At 43.6% G+C, this 20,080-nt stretch overlaps 1 protein-coding gene across 2 annotated transcripts in view; it reads right to left on the bottom strand.

Moving 5' to 3' along the window:
• zdhhc14 (zDHHC palmitoyltransferase 14) overlaps nt 1–20,080 on the bottom strand; it is a 33,638-nt gene extending 13,558 nt beyond the window's left edge. For both annotated transcript variants that reach the window (XM_084314573.1, XM_084314574.1), the window contains exons 1-2: nt 18,865–20,080; nt 11,307–11,467 (exon numbers count right to left, since the gene is read on the bottom strand). In XM_084314573.1, the coding sequence (XP_084170699.1) occupies nt 11,307–11,467; nt 18,865–19,106 (403 nt within the window). In that variant the 5' untranslated portion in view covers nt 19,107–20,080. The remainder of the gene's footprint in view (nt 1–11,306; nt 11,468–18,864) is intronic.

The raw sequence follows: 20,080 nt of genomic DNA, 5'->3' as shown, positions 1-20,080 counted from the left end.
AGATTCCTTAGTTAGCTAAGTGTATGATAGTAAAAGACTTTGCTTTTACGTGTTCTGCAAAGGTGAAGCCAAGGTGGAGGTAATGTATTCATCCGTCTGTCTGTGTTCAAGAGAACAAGACAAGACATCTTGAAAAGTAATGGCCGGTTTGACAGGAAATGTAGGCTCAATCCCGTTCATGCAATCTTTGGTCTCCTCAGCCCTTGCCCTAAGTCCTTATACAGCCCCTTGTGGATTCCCCATTGAAACCAGATGTTGTTTTTCTCAAAGTGTCGTACCAGTCCACACATGATACAGGTCAAGTCCACCACAGTGCACCCCGGACCCCAGAGGGAGCAGGGCTGGAGCAGTATCTGTTCACTTCAATCCCAGTATGACCCACAGTGCATTTGTGTAAAGATGGCGGCGACAACGGAACAAAAGCTACTTGCTAAACAAGCTTAAACAGGTGGAGAAAATAATTAAATGTGATGTGATTTTATGTGGACTAAAACGTACTGCCGCTTGAGGTGTCAAATGCGAGTTGTAAACGTGTTAAAATTCATAGCAATATCAGCCAAAAGGTTGGAAGTGCGCTGTGACTATTTCAAATGTGTGTATTACATGTAATTGTTGCAAGGGTATCTCAATTCTGTATATTGCAGCACCCCCTGTTCCCTAAAGCAAAGTGATCCTCGTTATGACAAAGGCTTAGACACATCGACTAGTGTTCATTTGATCCAAGGACCCTGGCATTTCGAGTTTGCCACTCCTCGTTAGTATTCACTACACCACAATCACAAGATTACAGTCAAATATAATAGATTGTAAAACAATGTTAACCCTTTCACTACCACAACACTACAGAAGGTTAACCTTTCACTACCACACTACAGACCCGTCTGCGGTAGTGAATGGGTTCACCTTCTGTAGTGTGGTAGTGAAAGCGTTAACCCCTTGTAGCGTGGTAGTGAAAGCGTTAACCCCTTGTAGCGTGGTAGTGAAAGCGTTAACCCCTTTGTGGTGTGGTAGTGAAAGCGTTAACCCCTTGTAGCGTGGTAGTGAAAGCGTTAACCCCTTTGTGGTGTGGTAGTGAAAGTGTTAACCCCTTTGTGGTGTGGTAGTGAAAGCGTTAACCCCTTGTAGTGTGGTAGTGAAAGCGTTAACCCCTTTGTGGTGTGGTAATGAAAGCGTTAACCCCTTGTAGCGTGGTAGTGAAAGTGTTAATCCCTTTGTAGTGTGGTAGTGAAAGGGTTAAATTGTACTCTTGATCATAGATGTTTGGGGGGGGGGGGGGGGGGCAAACCACACCAGTTTGGATCATGGAAAAAGAAGGAACCATCCATTGAACATCCACGGTACATAAACGGGAGGGGGGATACCTTATTACTCATCACGCCGATCTACTGAAAAGGGAATTGTATTTACACAGGCCTCTGCCACCATGATGCCTGTCTGCTGCCCCAGACAGAATCCCATTTTTTTTGGGATCTTTTTCCCCCTCCATTTTCCTCCGATTTTCTCCCATCCCAATGTTAGTCGTATGCCAATTCCCAGTCCCTTCCTGGTCGCTGCGCACTTACCCCCCACAGTCAGATCATCTGGGAGAGTGGAGGCTACCACGTGCTTCCTCCGACACACGTCCAGCCAATCACCGCTTCTTTTCACCTGGCAGCGCGGATTCTCATTGAGAGGGCGTAGCGTGTGGGAGGATCACACTATCCCCCTCAAGTCCTATCCGCGCTTAGCAGGCGCCCCGACCGAACTGTAGGAGTCGCTGTTTACAACGACCCGGACCCACCCCGCCAGCTTCTCCCACCCTCTAATACAGCCAATTGTATTAGTGTGGACGGCCAGCCAAGCTGGTGACAACCCCGGAGCTGTGAGCTGACGAACGCAATCTCCGCTCGGCCACCTAACCGCCCCTACAGAATCCCATTATTATGCATTCAGCCTATTCTGCACATTGCTCTATACCCACATCTCAGCACAACAAGACCAACACAGGCAGGGATTTGATGAACAGAAAGTCTCCTTTAACGGCAAGATATCTCTCTCTCTCTCTCTCTCTCTCTCTCTCTCTCTCTCTCTCCTCTCTCTCTCCTCTCTCTCTCTCTCTCCTATCTCCTCTCTCTCTCTATCTCTCTCGAGGCTAAAGGAAGCTGCCGAGAGCTCAACATATGCCGAGCTGGGCCTCGTTTGGCAGACTGTGAGAGAGAACAAGAGGGAGAACAGCAATACATCACAGACGCTTCATTTACAGCAATAAAGGGGACGGGGTTTTAACACGACTTGAGATCATAAATCACATTAGATCCTGTATAATTGAGACCTTAGAGGATGAGGTCGAGGGGGCTAATTAACAGATTTGTCTATCTTTGTTCCATTCATCCCACTCCCAGGTGGACAGGATGTGCGGATGTTACTTCAAGATGTGCATCAGAGACCTGACCGACGACACGGTCAATAAACAACCGGAGAAACAATGACAGACGATTCTTTCCATCCTCTCGTGAGCCGCGTGCGTGTGTGTGCAGGCGGTTTTCGACTCGACAACAAACATCAACATTCTAAAGTCTGCCACGTTTGATTTCCCCCTCACCAGTCGCTACGAGCAAACACTGCCGCGGGAAACCAAGAGAACTATGAAATAAGGAAGGGTCATCACGTCACGCCACTTTCAGTTTGTCTGACATTGAGTTGAATGGAATTGCCATCTCCTCGTTTATGACCATTAATTTAAACAGGTTATTACCTCGGATGTCAGTAGGGGTGCACCGATGTATCGGTCGGGTATCGGTATCGGCCGATAAGTGCCTTGTTGACTGCAATCGGCCTATCGTCCGATAAGCTCGAATGTGCCGATGGCAGTAGCCGATAAATATCCATCAATTTGTGTAGCGTCAAAAGGCAAAAAAAAGTTCAGTCGCGTCGCGACCTGCACAATGCCGCCCCCGGCCCACACACACACAAGCTACTGCATCAAAGTTACTACTTATGATTAACAAATGCATTTGTTATGGGCGGCTACGTGGCGTAGTGGGCAAGTCGCTCGCCACGAATGCGGAGACGCTGGGCTCGCCTGTTCGAGCCCAGCGCTCCACATTGCTTTCAGTTTAGCTGGTCGTTCATACTAATACACATTGGCCGTATTAGGGGGTGGGAAACTGATGGGTGGGGATCGGGCGTTGTGGACAGCGACTCCTACAGGTCGGTTGGTGCGCCTGCGCAGTAGAATCAGGAAGTGTCGGGGGCAGCGTGAGCCTCCCACGCGTTACTCCTCGCCACTGAGTGATCGAGCTGCGCAGGTGAAAAGATACGACTGCTGTTACCTCAAGTACCGGAGGGGACTTGTGCTATGTATGACTTAGTCCACATTGCAGCCGGCTTGTGGGAGGCAAGAAACAGCGTTCGTGACAGGGGAGGGTTGAATTGGATGATACGAAATTGGGATGGGAGAAAAATATAGAAAATGGGAGAAAAAGTGGATAAAAAAAAAATTCATTTGTTTTGTGGCATTAACGTTATATAGTTAGTGTTACACGTTCAATAACATCAGCATATTATTTACCCGAACATAGCAAGTAGCAAGCATTACTCGTTCATCATACTAGCTCAGTTCCTTCCGTTGCTCATAGAGCCCTGGGCCCTGTTCCCCATACCTGGTTCAACTAAGTCGATCGAGAGTCCCATTATCCAGATTCAGTTAACGAGATGATTGAAGCCGGGATTTTCCTGTTCCTCGAAGGTGGATTCAGTCTCGTTAACTCAAACCAGACTTGAGACCCAGGATTAGTGCGCGCGGCCGCTTCATTTGAAAAGCCAGCACGTATCGATAGCAGAGATCCTGATTCTCTAGCGGCATTGATTGATTAATTGATTTAAAACTTTATTAACATATTGCAGTACGGCTCAATCGCCTCGCCGACAAGTTAAATGCGTTATCTATAGGCTAATTTTAAGTCCCTCATTACCTCAATCAATCAGATTATATTTCTTTAAACTTGCCTGCTGGATTGAATAATCAAATGAGATCTTGCTAGCGAAAATAATTAGTTAAACTGTTATACAGAATAACGATACGGCTCTCTTGCCCATTGATTGATGTATGGTCGATCTTTTACTTATCTCCACTGTGGTGTAACGGGTTCTTCTTTTGACTTTCACGCAGACGACCGGGGTTCGAAACCTAGTCTCTTCCTTCTTTTTGCAATATAGGAATAATTCAATTTGGTGCACGTTGAGAGCTATATAAAGAATGACATCCTCAATGCATGTAGATTTATAATATTTTAACTTAAAACTAGGCTACCTTTGCGTATAATCATTAATATTATATTCCAAAAAATTATATTGGAAACACGGGGTTTCGAACACCGGTCGCCGGGTTGCCAGGATTGAGCACTACCGCTGCGCCACTGTGCCAGATGGGATAAATTCATTGTTTATACATTAATGAACGAGAGACCCGTGTTTAGAATATTCTTTATTTTGTTGTTGTTGCACCGAGCGAGCGCCACGGTATATAACGTGCATTATTTAGGACAAAGTGAATTTAGTATCAGCATTTTGGGTCTATTTTACATTTCAAAAGACCCCTCTGGAAGAATGGAGCACAAAAACGTAATTCAGAATGGTATAATGCAGATCCTAGACTGTGGGAATAATTTCAGGAAACGCGCTGTCACTTCTTTGCGGGGGCGTGGCGATGGTTCATCCGGCTAACTTGAACTTAAACCCTGCTTTCGACCAGGCTCAAACTTTTGGATCTGTTGTCATGGTGATTTGGACAATCCAGATTCGGGGAACCGGAAAGTCCGGCTTAAGTCAGACTTCACCGAAAGTTATCCGGCTAACTCAGTTATCCAGGTACGGGGAACGGGGCCCTGAGTTGTACCCATTCTGCAATCTGTTAATAAAGTTTTCAATCAGACATGTATAGAAAGGCTTTGTTTTATTATAACATTCGTTGCAGTAAAATCATTATGCCTCGTTTAGTCATCCTGCGGAGCTAAAAGCTAAACGTCGGCCGCGGGGATCTAACGTTGTTGTTGTTGTAGAGCTCTCGTCAAAATCAATGGCGGACAAAAGCGGAAGTAAAAAATGTATACGCGCTTGCCGATTGGTGGTAACAGCAGAGGCGGGTGCAAGCGTACTGTGACGTAATTGGCAGAATCGACTGTCAATCAAAATTTCATTGGTTGAGAGCTCTGGTTGAGACAATAGTATCCAGCTGCAGCCCGGCAGACCATACTGGGAGAAATAGTATCCAGCTGCAGCCCGGCAGACCATACTGGGAGAGAGATAGTGCTATTTCTTGATGTTTCCTTTTTTTAAGTAAGTAAAGAGGCCTATGTTCATATCGGTGAGCACAATTTGTAACACAAAAAGAGAGACGTGTAGCCTATTTATTTAATATTTTATTTATTCATTTTATTATTATTATTTTATTTGTTGCCATGGCTAAAATAATAGTCAAGCATAGGGCTAAAACATTTTCATAAACAATAATATAATTTTTTGTTATTTGGTTATAATAAGGGCTTTTCTATGCATTTGTCTGATTGATTGATTGAAAGCTTTATTGACAGATTGCAGAGTGGGTACAATACAGTACAGCTCAGTGGACCAGAAAAAGACTTTCGGCTTTTTTACATAAGGGTCCTCCATTTTCAATTCATCAAAACATTTAGAGACAGGGCGGTCAGGTGGCGTAACGGAGATTGCGTTCGTCACCAACCCCGGAGACGCTGGATTCGCCTGTTCGAATCCAGCTCACAGCTCCAGGGTTGTCACCAGCTTGGCTGGCCGTTCACACTAATACAATTGGCAGTATTGGGTGGGAGAAGCTGGCGGGGTGGGTCCGGGTCGTTGTAAACAGCGACTCCTACAGTTCGGTCGGGGCGCCTGCTAAGCGCGGATAGGATCTAAGGGCGGTAGTGTGATCCTTCCACACGTTACACGCTCTCAGTGAAAGTCCGCGCTGCCAGGTGAAAAGAAGCGGTTGATTGGCTAGACGTGTGTCGGAGGAAGCAAGTGATAGCCTCCACTCTCCCAGACCGACTGTGGGGGGTAAGTGCACAGCGACCAGGAAGGGGATTGGGAATTGGCATAACGACTAACATTGGGATGGGAGAAAATCGGAGGAAAAAGGAGGGAAAAAAAAAAAAAAAAAAAAAAAAAAAAAAAAAAACACATTTAGAGACATACAAATATACAGTAGTTTCATAAAAAAAAAAAAACGATTACAAAAAATATATATATATCACAAAAAAAAATTATTACAATATTTTTTTGCCACAAATATCGGTATCGGTATCGGCCGATTGTGTTAGTTGAACAATCGGTATCGGTATCGGTGGCACATTTTCATATCGGTGCATCCCTAGATGTCAGAATCATCTGCTACTTGTTGCCTTAACTAGCTAACGTTTGATATATTGTTTGATGTATATTTCCTCAGATAGTTAGAATATTTTGCTTATCCATGCATCTCCCATAGGCTTCAATAGAACTGAAACCAACGTCTGGCACCAAGCAGAGCCATAGGACACTGGTGTTCTAACGTGATTACCCTTCCCTCTTTATAGTTTCCTTGCGGGAAACCAACTGTAGTCCAAGCTGTTCCTTAGCAACGCAAATTCCACTTAGACCATCTGCAACCAGAGGTGGGAGACACTTGAATGCAATGAGAACAATGCCCAAATTTGGTCGTTGTCCAAGTCCTGTCTCTTCGGTGACCGATGGTGCCGCTACCACCGTTGAGTCCTGGAATTTCTCTGTACTAAAGAGAAAACATGGCTCCAAAAATACATCCAGACTCATTTATAGCAAGTGTTTTCTTTGAGAAGACACACTTGATTCTTCTCTCTGAGTAGTGTGAGTAGTACGCCTCAGAAGAGAGGCAAAGTATAAACAGCTGGCAAGCTCAGAAAAGATTACAGATCATATCTAAATTGAGGTCTCAGAGTGGCCCTTGATGAAACAACACGTCCTTGTGGTCAAAGCCAAGAGTCTGATGTCATATCTAAATAGACCTTGTCACACATACACACTCACACACACACACACTGTGTGTGCACACACACACATAGCATTTGGAAAGCAGTGTGATGGTGGGCGCTACTGAGTGGTGCTACTATTTGGCTGTGTTTCAGTAAAATTCATGTTGATGAAAGAATAAAGTGGTATGTTATGTATGTCTAAAAATTACCAAAACACCAACAAGGATTATTTCCTCAGCGGTTCCGAATTCAAGGGATTTCATGTTTCTTAGTAACTAGGTGTAAACCTTGGGCTTTATCACAATACTATACTATTTAGATTCCTATGGAAATGATTGATACGTGACAATGTCTTACATTTTGCTATGATACATTTTGATTATTTAACGTACGATTGATATAAGATATATTTTGATCCGGTTGAGACAATCATGTTACATTTCTATCAAGTCACATAGCCTAGAACCAAAGTGAGTTTTTTTTTTAGCTCTGCTCGACACATTGGGTGCCAACAACGAGAGATCTCGTTATTGGCCGCCATGCGTTGGTTGCCAATCACGAGATTTTTCGTTATTTCTTTTATTAGCTATATCCATTCATTTTTCATCCGTCCAGCCTGACATTATCATTGGGAATGGCTCTGAGCTCGAAAAGGGCAAATACCGCCCCCAATCGTCTCCCGGATGGTAATGCACATCATTGGATTGGATTGAGTGAAAAAGTGCATCAGAGAAAAACTCCGCCCCAGGGTTTCCCCACCTCTGGCAAGCAGTGTCGTGTTACCAGAGTCACTGGCAAGGCTGGAAGCAGCTTGGATCATGCGTTTCGGACTATAACGTTGGATCAATAAACGCGATCAATATTTGGAATGGCGATCAGGAATTGGATTCATCTTTTTGCAGAACATCTGATCTGAGGTAAGGAATTTAATCTATGTTACTAGTTTTAGGTTAATCAGAGTTGTTTTTCACAGATTGCACAACGTGTGTGTGTGTGGCGTTAGGCGCTGAGCGAGGCACGAATAAATGATTTTTCAGCCCGCTTTTGTATCGTGCATAAGAACACAAATACTCTCGATAATCTAGCGTTTATTTGAAAACGATTCATAAATCAGCCGGAAAATGACAATGTGTTTTGTGTATTCCAGTAAATGGCTATTTTCGCGGAATTTCTATACTATACTCGTATTCAAAACGGTATAAAACGGAAATGTACTGATGAAAACACAATCCGTTTCGTACATGTTGACTGCAAGCAAGTCATTGATAAGCGACGGGTGTATTAGACACATAGCCATCATTTAAGATATAGTTTATGCGTTCGCAAATGTGCTCGTCCTCCCATTCATTAACGAGGTGGCATCCAAGCGATAAATCGCCATATCCGGCTGGCAACCAATGTGTTTAAGCAAGTACAAACAAACTATTTGTTTTTTGATATATATTAACTAGATGTGTTAATATGAGATGAGATAAATTAGAATATCATGGAAAGGTCCATTTATTTCAGTAATTCAATTCAAAAAGTGAAACTCTCATATATTATAGATTCATTACACACAAAGTGAAATATTTCAAGGCTTTATTTGGTATAATTTTGATAATTATGGCCTACAGCTAATGAAAACCCAAAATTCTGTGTCTCAGAAAATTTGAATATTACACAAGACCAATAAAATAAATTATCTTTAATATAGAAATGTCGGCCTTCTGAAAAGTATGTTCATGTATGTATGTTCACTCAGTACTTGGTTGGCGCTCCTTTTGCATGAATTACTGCATCAATGCGGGTGGCATGGATGCGAATAGCCTGTGGCACTGCTGAGGTGTTATGGAAGCCCAGGTTGCTTTGAGTGGCCTTCAGCTCGTCTGCATTGTTGGGTCTGGTCTTCCTCTTGACAATACCCCATAGCATAGATTGTCTATGGGGTTCAGGTCAGGCGAGTTTGCTGGCCAATCAAGCACAGTAATACCATGGTCATTAAACCAGTTATTGGTACTTTTGGCAGTGTGGGCAGGTCCTGCTGGAAAATTAAATCAGCATCTCCATAAAACGTGTCAGCAGAAGGAAGCTTGAAGTGCTCTAATATATTGATCTTTTTACCCCCTCATTTTTCCGTTTTTCTCCCATCCCAATGTTAGTCGTTATGCCAATTCCCCATCCCCTTCCAGGTCGTTGCGCACTCTACCCCCTACCGTCGGTCTGGGAGGGCGGAGACTATCACATGCTTCCTCCGACACATGTGTACCCAGCCCACCACTTTTTTTCACCTGGCAGCGCAGTGTAACGTGTGGAAGGATCACACTACCTCCCCCAGATCCCTCCCTCGCTGTGCAGGTGCCCCAACCGAACTGTAGGAGTCGCTGTTTACAACGACCAGGACACACCCCACCGGCTTCCCACCCGCTGACACTGCCAATTGTGTCAGTATGGACGACCGACCAAGCCGGAGGTACCGCTGGCAGCTGGATTTGATCCCACTGTCTCTGCGGTGGTAGGCAGACGCTTAGTCCGCTGCACTACCCGGCCGCCCTTGAAGTGCTCTAAAACCTCCTGGTAGACGGCTGCGTTGACTCTGGACTTGAGAAAACACAGTGGACCAACATCATCACCAACCAAATCATCACTGACTGTGGAAACTTCACACTGGACTTCAAGTAACTAGGATGATGTGCATTTCCAGTTTCCACTCTTCCTCCAGACTCTGGGACCTTGATTTTCAAATTAAATGCAAAATGTACTTTCATCTGAAAAGAGGACTTTGGACCACTGAGCACAGTCCAGTTATTGTTCTTCTTAGGCCAGGTAAGACGCTTTTGACGTTGTCTCTTTTTCAGGAGTGGCTTGACACGAGAAATGTGACCATTAAGTCAGCAGTCTTCCCCATGATTGTGTAGCCCACTACACCAGACTGAGAGACCATTTAAAGGCTCTGGAAACCTTTGCAGGGGTTTTCAGTTATAGAGTGTGACACCATGACTACGGTATAAACGGCATACGGTATAAACGGTATTAATTTGCTCTACGGTATGGATTTTGACTATACCGTGTAACCGGTAGAGTAGCTCTAAAATAGCAATGACGTCATGTAACCACAGCGCGACTATTTCAATCGCATTTGCCCCTAAAAATAGATAGAATTAGTCATAGATAATAGATCTGTGCAAACTGGAAAAAGTTATTTAGGAGGCTTCGCGCAGTGGGCGTGTCAACACGCAATTGTCATTTCATAATAAACACATATCACCGCGGCGCACAGCAAGTTTCAATTTCAGTTCCTGGCATTTTTAACCAGTGGAGAAAGGTAAGAGATGTCCCTATCGTTTTTCTTATATGAATTATTCTACGTTAATAAAACATACCTGGTGATCAACTACAGTTTGCTGTAAACATTATGATATGCGTGTAGTGTTATGATAACGACGGCTGCAGCGGGAGCCGGGAGGACGGCGGAAGCAGTGGATTTGCGAATAGCATGCAGCTGCAGAGCCGCAGAGCCAGCGGCGCTTTCAGGTCAGATCCGCTCAACAGCGCCCCCCCCACCCAACGGCTGAAAGCTGTGACCAGACCTGAAAGCGCCGCTGGCTCTGCGGCTCTGCAGCTACATATGCTTCTAGCAAAATCCAGCATCCAGCCCGGCTGTTTGCAATGGGAGCAGCACGGACTCGGGACTTATTTTATTTGGAATATAATGACTTTATACGCAAAAGTAGCCTAGTTTTAAGTTAAAATATTATAAATCTACATGCCTTGAGGATGTCATTCTTTATATAGCCTGCCTATCAGGCAAAAAAAATTATTCTAACGGAAACACTGATACCGTGATATATACCGTTACCGTCTATGCTTCAAATTATACCATGATATACATTTTAGACCATACCGTCCACCCCTAACCATGAGTCTACGATATTGAACTTTTTCACAATATTCAAAATTTCCCAGATACAGAATTTGGGTTTTTCATGAGCTGTAAGCCATAATCATCAAAATAAAACAAATAAAGGCTTGAAATATTTCACTTTGTGTGTAATGAATCTATAATCTATGAGTTTGCTTTTTTGAATTTAATGACTGAAATAAATGAACTTTTCCCAGATATTCTAATTTATTGAGCCGCACCTGTACATTTCATCGACTGTATTGGATTTTAACCCTTTCACTACCACACTACAGACGGTTAACCGTCTGTAGTGTGGTAGTGAAAGTGTTAACCTTCTGTAGTGTGGTTGTGAAAGGGTTAAAATAATCGATTGATCCAAATGGATGCATCGTCACTCGCGACTGGCCCATAGTTATGGATGTATCGTCACTCATAGTTACCTATCTGTCTCTCCAGGTCTGCAGCCTCGTCGGGGGAGGCCCTGGGCAGGACCCCGGGGTCACTGAAGCTGGCCCTGAACAGCATCCCCATCACAAAGAAGAACAGCACCCCCCCTACGACAGGAATGGCCGGGGTCAGGTTGGACGCCAGGTACGGACAGCTGCAAGAGAAAAACAACAAATGCTTGGCTTATTATAGGGAGAAGGCCCGGGGTAATAACAACCTAAACGTAACCCTTTCACTACCACACTACAGAAGGTTAACCTCTCACTACTACACTAAATCAAATCAAATCCGTCTGTAGTGTGGTAGTGAAAGGGTTAACCTTCTTAGTGTGGTAGTGAAAGGGTTAACCTTCTTAGTGTGGTAGTGAAAGAGTTAACCCTTTGTCGTGTGGCAGTGAAAGGGTTAACCAAATAAGCTGCCTGCCTGCATTAGTAACATTAGTGTCCTCAATTTGGGAATGAGTAGGCTACATGTCTCCAATCTTATGTTTTGAACTTTTGTTTATATTTGGATTACAGATTGTACCTTTAACAGAGACTGTTTCCCAGCTCTCAACATATTACACATCTGTAAAAAAAAAATTAAGAAAAAAAAAATTGTAGGTATCCGTTTGTTTATCTCCACGACAATTCACTTTCAGCTCAACAGGAGTTCCGTTCTTTTCGTAATCATCCATAGATCCATGGGGCATTCAAGTTAAACGAAACCGTCCCCGACTTTAGAATCGATTAGCCTGCTAATGGTCATAGGATTTTGTTGACTACGGTAATCAAATAGTCAGATGAATGGGAATTTGTAAATAAAACAATAAGAAATCTTGTTGTGATGACGTGTGTGCACATAATTTCTTTAGGAATAAGTCCAACTCACACTTGGAACAAACAAATAAAAATACTGACTGACTGATGCGGTTGTGCCTTCTACAGAGGCACAAATGAGAGACTGACTGACTGCACTGATGCTGTTCTTCTACAGAGGCACAAACGAGAGCGTCCTGACTGGACGCATCACCGTCTGGTATGGAAACTGCTCTGCCCTCGACCGCAGATCGCTACAGGTCGTGTGAACAGCACAGGACATCAGTGGATGATGTGAGCCTCCCTCCATCCAGGACATGTCAGCAAGGTCTGCAGGATTATTAACTCATTCAGCGCCGGAGCGATATGCCCGATATAGGTCTAGAACGCCACCGCTTTAATCAATGCGAGATTTGCGAGTGCTTAAAATATATCTTAAATTATAGCTATGGGTCTAATACACCCGTCGATTATCAGTGAGTTGCTTCCAGTCAACATGTACAAAACGGATTGTTTTTTTCATCTGTACATTTCTGTTTTATACCGGTTTGAATACGAGTATAGTTTTGGTGATTTCTAGTAATCCCAGGAAAAGACGCGATAATAGCCCTTTAGTGGAATACACAAAACATGTTCATTTTTCGCCGGATTATCGAATCTTCCTGAAATCAACGCTAGATCATCATTATTATCCTTCCTCGTGCAAGAATGAAAAGAACCTCGTAGCACGAGGCTCCCCCAGTCCCCTCCTGTACTCAACGGCACACAGCCACACAGAGACAGCGTCGATCGGGGTAGAAATAAATATCAGATCAACGATCAAATTTATATATAGTGTTCTTACCTTGTATCTGATGTAATGCAAAAGAAATAATCCAATTATATGATCGCCATTCCAAATACTGCTTGTGGAGGTCCGTACCACATTACCGACCGTTACACACTGACGGGCGTGCAGGGTTACTGTTCCATGCCATCGTTGTTGAGGCCTACCTCGCCAGAGTATTTAAACCCCGCCCGCACGGCTCGGATCGTCCCAGAAAAGAAACCACACCATTACCAATGGAGTGCAATACCAGCTGGAAGGTGTAGGCGTCGGTATTTGCCCTATTGCGAGCTCAGACCCATTCCCAACGATAACATCAGGCTGGATGGATGAAAATGAATGGATATCGCTAATAAAAGAAATAACGATTAAAACCCGACTATACTCGTGATTGGCGCTCAAGCGATGGCGAGTTAATCCGACTATCATCGGGTCTGGCGCTGAATGAGTTAAGGACCTCAGCCACAAACTGATTCCGCTGTTGCCGTCCGGCAAACGGTACTGCAGCCTCGAGGCCCGGACCAGCAGACTCCAGACCAGCAGCCTCGAGGCCCGGACCAGCAGACTCTGGGACAGTTTCTCCCCCAGGCAGTCAGACCCATGAACAAACAACACTAGAGCCCGGCTACTGGCCTGTGACTGGAGTAATACAGTGCTACTTTATCGCCGTCTCTGCTACTGATTTGCACTACTCCCACATGGTGTTTGTTAGAGAGGAGCCAGAGCTACTCTATCACTGATTCTACTGCCACTTTGCACCCACCACGTCCATACTGTGACTATTGTATTGTAAATGAGTGCCTTTTTTTTTTATATATATATATCATTGCTACTCATTTTTGTACTACCGTGTCTTGATGCTGCGGCTAGGCTGAGGAGCCAATAACAAAGAATTCCACTCCTCTATGCTGTAACAGAATAGGGATGTGGCAATAAAGCCGATTCTGATTCTAATGTTTTAGTCTGTCCTATCCCCTAATAACAGAATAAAACATAAGAAGGGTGCAGCTCTATAACCTAGCAGGCCCATCCTAGTTATTATTCTGATGCGTTTGGTGCATCTCATGTGGGTTATTTCCTTGAATCCTAGTGAACCTTGCAAACGCAGTCTAACCTCTTTCTTCATAGATACTAGTGTGGAATTGTCCACGCTTACATTCCAGACCGAATCTCGCATGAAAGATCAGACATTGGAGTCACAGTGGAGATCTGAGCATCCTGGGTCACCGGTCTCACCTGAGGTTTCAACAGACTGTCATCGGTATGAAGTGCCACTGACTGGGCTACATGTTTTTACTCTCATTTGTCTGCCATGAAGTAGATTCATATCTATATCAGTCTGTGAGAATGCTATGCTGAAAATGGATTAGACCCAGGTCAAGGGCTTCTATCAGGTCATCGAGTCGGGATGAGAGATAGCAGCAGATTTCCAAGGAGGAAGGAAGAAGTGCTGGTCTGTGGTCATAGCTAAAAGACGTATTTTGAAAGAAAAGAAAATTCAGATTTAACTCACGAGGAATGGACACAACAACTACAACATAAAACATATGGTTTGGTCAAGAGGGGGCTAGGGACAGGGTGTTCTACTAAAGTAAAAAGAAGAAAAAAAACTTTAAACACTCAATCAGTCCATAAGTCAACTAAGACAGAGAGACATGTTTTGTTGTTGTGGGACATTGGATTTGAACTGGAACAATGACTATTGAAGTGCAGACTTCCAGCTTTAAATTAGTTTAGTTCCAAGCGGTACCTTCATGTTCATCTTACTAAAATGAAGGCAGGCTCAAATGAAAGATACCAGCCTACCAAATACATACTGGGGGTTTATAATGGCCCCCGCAAATCACAGATGAATCCAATCGTGGCTGGTCATGCATACCACAATTGAGAGGGACATATTACCAGGATCTGGACTCGGTGGGTGTTTATCTACTACCAGCCGCTTTGACACATTAACCCTTTCACTACCACACTACCAAAGGGTTAACCCTTTCACTGTGACAATACAGAAGGGTAACCCTTTCACTACCACACTACATAAGTTTAACCCTTTCACTACCACACTACCTGGTACAGAACGGTTAACCTTCTGTAGTGTGGTAGTGAAAGGGTTAAAAAACATCATTCAGGGTTTCTGTGAATTCTGGGCTTCGTCAGCCTCTGTGGCCAGTGAAGAAAAAAGCTCATCCATCATCAGCATCTCAAATCCATCTAAATCTATCGTCCCGAGACTGTCCCTGAATCTGTTATGTCCACGAGACATCGGGACAGTCTTGATTTCAAGCCTTGCAGGTCTTTGAGTTCACCCCATGGAGACGACTTGTTGTCCAATCCCTCCTCGATTACGTTTGTAAAGTAAATCCCCAAGCAATTCCTAGAATTTACTGTGCTTACTGGGTGGGGGGGGGGGGCAAGAATAGCAATCATTCTTGTCTCGTTCTTCCATTAAAACACAGCCAAGAGACAGACTCATACTGGGACAATCGGTGACTTTCCTCCTGTTACCTTGGAGACGCAAGCTGTTCTACAGGACAGAACGGGAAACTGTTACCTTGGAAACGGGAACACTAGGGCGGCGTGTTTTGAAAGTTGTGGTATGGAATGTGGGAGGAGTGAGAGACGCCGGAGCGGAGGATGGGGGTTGGGCAGATGGAAGAATCTGTCATCCCACTTTCTGCTCTTTTCAGATTGAGATTGTGTTAAAGGGGCTTTGGTTTAGCAAACAAGTCCCGTTTATTAGAAGTAGAAATGGTCTCACCGCGCCGTAACCACTGCAACTCAAGACACTTGTTATGTATGTTTGCTGTGTTTTTTTGGAGCTCCTATTTATCGGCTGTAACATGAATTGCCCAGTTTGGGACATGCTAATAAACTTGACCTTGACCACTTGTAAAAGAAACTACATGTGACTGCAGAACACGTTTTTTTAGACCGTGACACACAATCCCGTTCGAATGCATGGTTTCATGATTCAAAATACAAGCGCCGAGCCTCGATCATAAAGGCTTCATAAACGCATGCATCATAAATTATGAAAAACAGATGCAGAAAATAGATTACAGTTGAGAGTATGCCTCCAAACTCAAAACGAACAAACAAGGGAAAGAAAACGCAGGATGGCTGTGAGGCTTGTTCACTTGAAAGGCTGTAGAGGCCCGTCATCACAAGACCTCCTTGTGTCATTCACTATTTCTAAACATCTATATCTGGACTCTGTGAGTTGCAGTAATTCGTGGAACACAAGGTTTGCCCTCATTTAACCCTCAAACACAAGTTACTCATTACTATCATAATATGAACCAAACTAATCCCATTATATAATGTCTCCTGACTCATAAGGAGGCAAAAATTAATTTCAGTGTCACTGTTGGATGCTGGCCAAATAACTAGATAAGACAGTTGTGCGGAGAGAATTACAGTCGATCCACATGGCAACATAGTGTATCCTTCTAGATATTTATCTCCATGTTAAATGAGACTGAGAGTGGTAAACTGCAGAGACATTTATTTGGAGTCCAGTTTGGACAGTGGGGGTTTCGTAAAGGTTCTAGACTAGAGTGTCAGTGGTTTATGACTCACTATAACTATATGATAAGGTGGCCACAACATGGCGTCCATACTGCAAGCTGGCCAAACTCTGGTAATAAATGGCTCCGGTGAACTGTATCAGAATGAATCTGGAGCATGGAATTAAAAGGCATGTGCAGATAAAAGTAGAAAAAGACAGAGTCCATAGTGATTGTGCATTGTGCAGCGCATTGTGAAAGTCTTCGGACGGTGAATCATTGCTTGTCATTTTGCCTCTGTACTCCCAGCATGTTGGATTTTAACTAGAACAATGATGTGCAGACTTTCAGCTTTAATTTGAGAGCGTTTACATCCATATGGGGTGAACTGTGTAGGAATTGTTGCTCTTTAGATAGGCTACATAGCCCCACCATTTTAGAGGACATGCGTCCAGTTTTACTACGGAAGTAAATGGAGACATCGGACAGCAAAAAGTCACTTAAATTGCACCCATCTGTATGTTTGCTCATAGTGACAGGAGGGTGATATGGTATTCACCACTGCATCCTGTAAGATAAAGTGGGTTGGTCTTCGCTGGTTGAAAAAAACATTGGCATTTGTTTATCTTTAAGGCCAGTATCTGGAAATTACCACCTTATATCAGTGTTGCTAGATTGGAACTATGGACCCTATCTGACATGCTCCAATGGCCGGCTGATGCTTAAGGTCCCCGAGTACAGACTGAACTTGGGAAGTCAGCCTTTTGTTTTAATGCCCCGGCTTCTTGGAATGATCTCCCAACTCTCGCCAAAAATAAAATCAATATCCCACCACTTTTAGACAGTTTAAAAACATGATTACAAATCTCCCTGTTTCAGTCTGTGACTGTTTTTAACCTTGATCTTCTTTGTCTTTCTGTCCTATTTATTCAATGTTTAACCGTCTAAACTGATCTTTCCGTGTCATTTATGTTTTGACTTGTTTTAACTGGACTGTAATCTCGACTTCATTGAAAATTAGGGAAAACCTCAACGATTCTTTAGAGAATAAATAAAGGTTTGAATTAATTGAATGGATGAAAAGGTGATGATTTATATAGTTTGAACCCTCAAAGACTGGACAGTGGACACCCATCAGAACTAAGTCAACTACATATCCCATACTGCATTCTGGTGGAGTCCACTGTCCACCCAAAATCCCATTTGTCATTTCTATTACCCTGCCTGTACCTCCCCTGTGCTGCCATGACCCCTGGATTTCCCCCATGGGGATTAATAAAGCAACATTTTATGTTATTCAAATGTATTGAGGGGCATTGGTCTCTGCTTTGTTAGCAAAAAGACAAACGAGTCATTTCACATGATTTGGTACCAAATATGACTTTAAGTTTATGTTAATATCTTTGTTAGTTACTTTTGGTCCAAAGTGTGTGTGTCTGAAGGGGGGGGGGGGGGGGTATGTGTAAAAAGGGCTACAGATTTGCACTTCATTATCATTGTTCCAGTTCAAATCCAATGTCCTGAAATACAGAGCCAAAACAACAAAAGACCTTTCACTGTCCTAAGATTTATGGACTGGTTGAGTGTTTAAAGGGATATTTCACTTTAGTAGAACATGTATATAAAAAAAGAAAAGGATCTGCAGTCTTGCATCTTATCTAAAGTAATCTACAAATAAGCTAGTGACCACTGCTGTCCCTGTCATGTAGTTTGTCCAACGGTCAACTTCTCACAGAATGTTTAGAATCTTTCCTTCAGCAAGGCAGCAGGTAACCATAGGTTATCAAACCTCCAACAAATTGGCCGGATCTGCTTTTATTTTTCAAAGGTAATAAATCTGTAAAGACACATCAAATGCCAAAACAAACACGTACCTTCGACTCAGGATTGTCTGCTTTATTAAACCATTTGCAGCGGCAGTTTGTTTATAATTCAGAAGTATCACATTTAGACATGGTCCTCAGAATGAATGGAAGTGAATGAGGATAGCCCGACACCTGGGACTAGGAATGGTAGTGTTGACAACAGGGACAGCAATGTACTTGTAGATGACTTTAGATAAGAGGTAACTGGTAAGACTGCTGATTTTTGACTAGTTCTACTAAGTGAAATGTCCCTTAAGGCATGTGCTGTAGGCAATATAAGAGAGTGAGTGAGTGTGTGTGTGTGTGTGAGTGAGTGAGAATGTGTGTGTGAGAGCGAGAGAGAGCGAGAGAGACCCACTCACTGAAAGTCTGACCAAGGTTTGGCTGAGATTAGAAAATGTACAGGTACAGGTTAAGTGGAAGTCCTCCTGCAAAACCTTGAACTTTTGAACTGACACAACTCTAATCTTGCAACAAAACAATGTGCTCGTACATAAAGTGGACCTCATCTTTTATAAAGGGGAATGGAAGAACCTCATTTATTTTTTTACACTTACTCGAAAGCGAAGAACAGACCGCTGGTTAGAATAATAAGGATCAGCGTTAAGTAGAAGACACCGGTCTGTCTTGCCATCATGATCCTTCCATTGCAGTAGAATCTATTCCGGCCTGGAAAGATCTGCCATTTCCTCTTCGCAGTCCTCTTCTTCTTCAGCGAGGTCTCCATGGGCGACGAGGTCCGCGTGCAGATCTGGTTGTACTGACATTCCCGCACGGGCTCCTCGAGTCCGAGATGCATCTGGAAATATGGCGCAACTTCAACAGCAATAGAGAATCCAAAGGTGGCCCGAGAACTGCAAGACGACGCGTTCTATCTTGACAGGTTTATAAAAAATAATAATAATAACACGTGCGCAACTCTCCTTGGTTGTATGATCAATCAATCGATGAAAAAAATGAACTGGCTCTCCGGCTCGAGACTGTAGGAAGACTATTCGTCAAGAATCCAAGCAAATCATCTGTTTGAATAATTCTTCCATTGTATTTCCAGTTAACACTGATTTTGTGTTCTGCCAGGTGAACGTTAGCCCAAGTTAGAGCGACAGATCGTGCACACAGACACTACTCAACACCCACTACTCAACACAACACCCACTACTCAACACAACACCCACTACTCAACACACACACACACACACACAGTCACACACACACACACACACACTACTCAACACACACACTACAACACAAGACACACTACTCAACACACACACTACTCAACACAAGACACACTACTCAACACAAGACACACAGTTACTCAACACAAGACACACAGTTACTCAACACAAGACACACTACTCAACACAAGACACACTACTCAACACAACACACACTACTCAACACAAGACACACTACTCAACACAACACACACACACTACTCAACACACGCACTACTCAACACACGCACTACTCAACACAACACACACTACTCAACACAAGACACACTACTCAACACAACACGGCGTGGAACCAAGTCCATGGGAGCCAGAGAGATCATCGTGAAAGCGCGTCCTTCCAGTGTCCTCGGAGATTTCCCTTTTGATCATAGAATACAATCTCTATATCCTTCTGTAGAAGGGAGAGAAAACGTCTTGCAGCCGCTCACAAGAACAAACCAACGCGTTGGTTTTCCATCAATGCCATTTCCGCAAAATACATAGCGGGCATCATCCTATAATAATCCATAACGCTGCTGCTGCAGAACAGCGCCGA

This window comes from Notolepis coatsorum, assembly GCF_963971535.1.
Source record: "Notolepis coatsorum genome assembly, chromosome: 5".
Taxonomy (NCBI): domain Eukaryota; kingdom Metazoa; phylum Chordata; class Actinopteri; order Aulopiformes; family Paralepididae; genus Notolepis; species Notolepis coatsorum.
The sequence above is the reverse complement of the archived record's forward strand: the minus strand, read 5'-3'. Positions and strand labels throughout refer to the sequence as shown.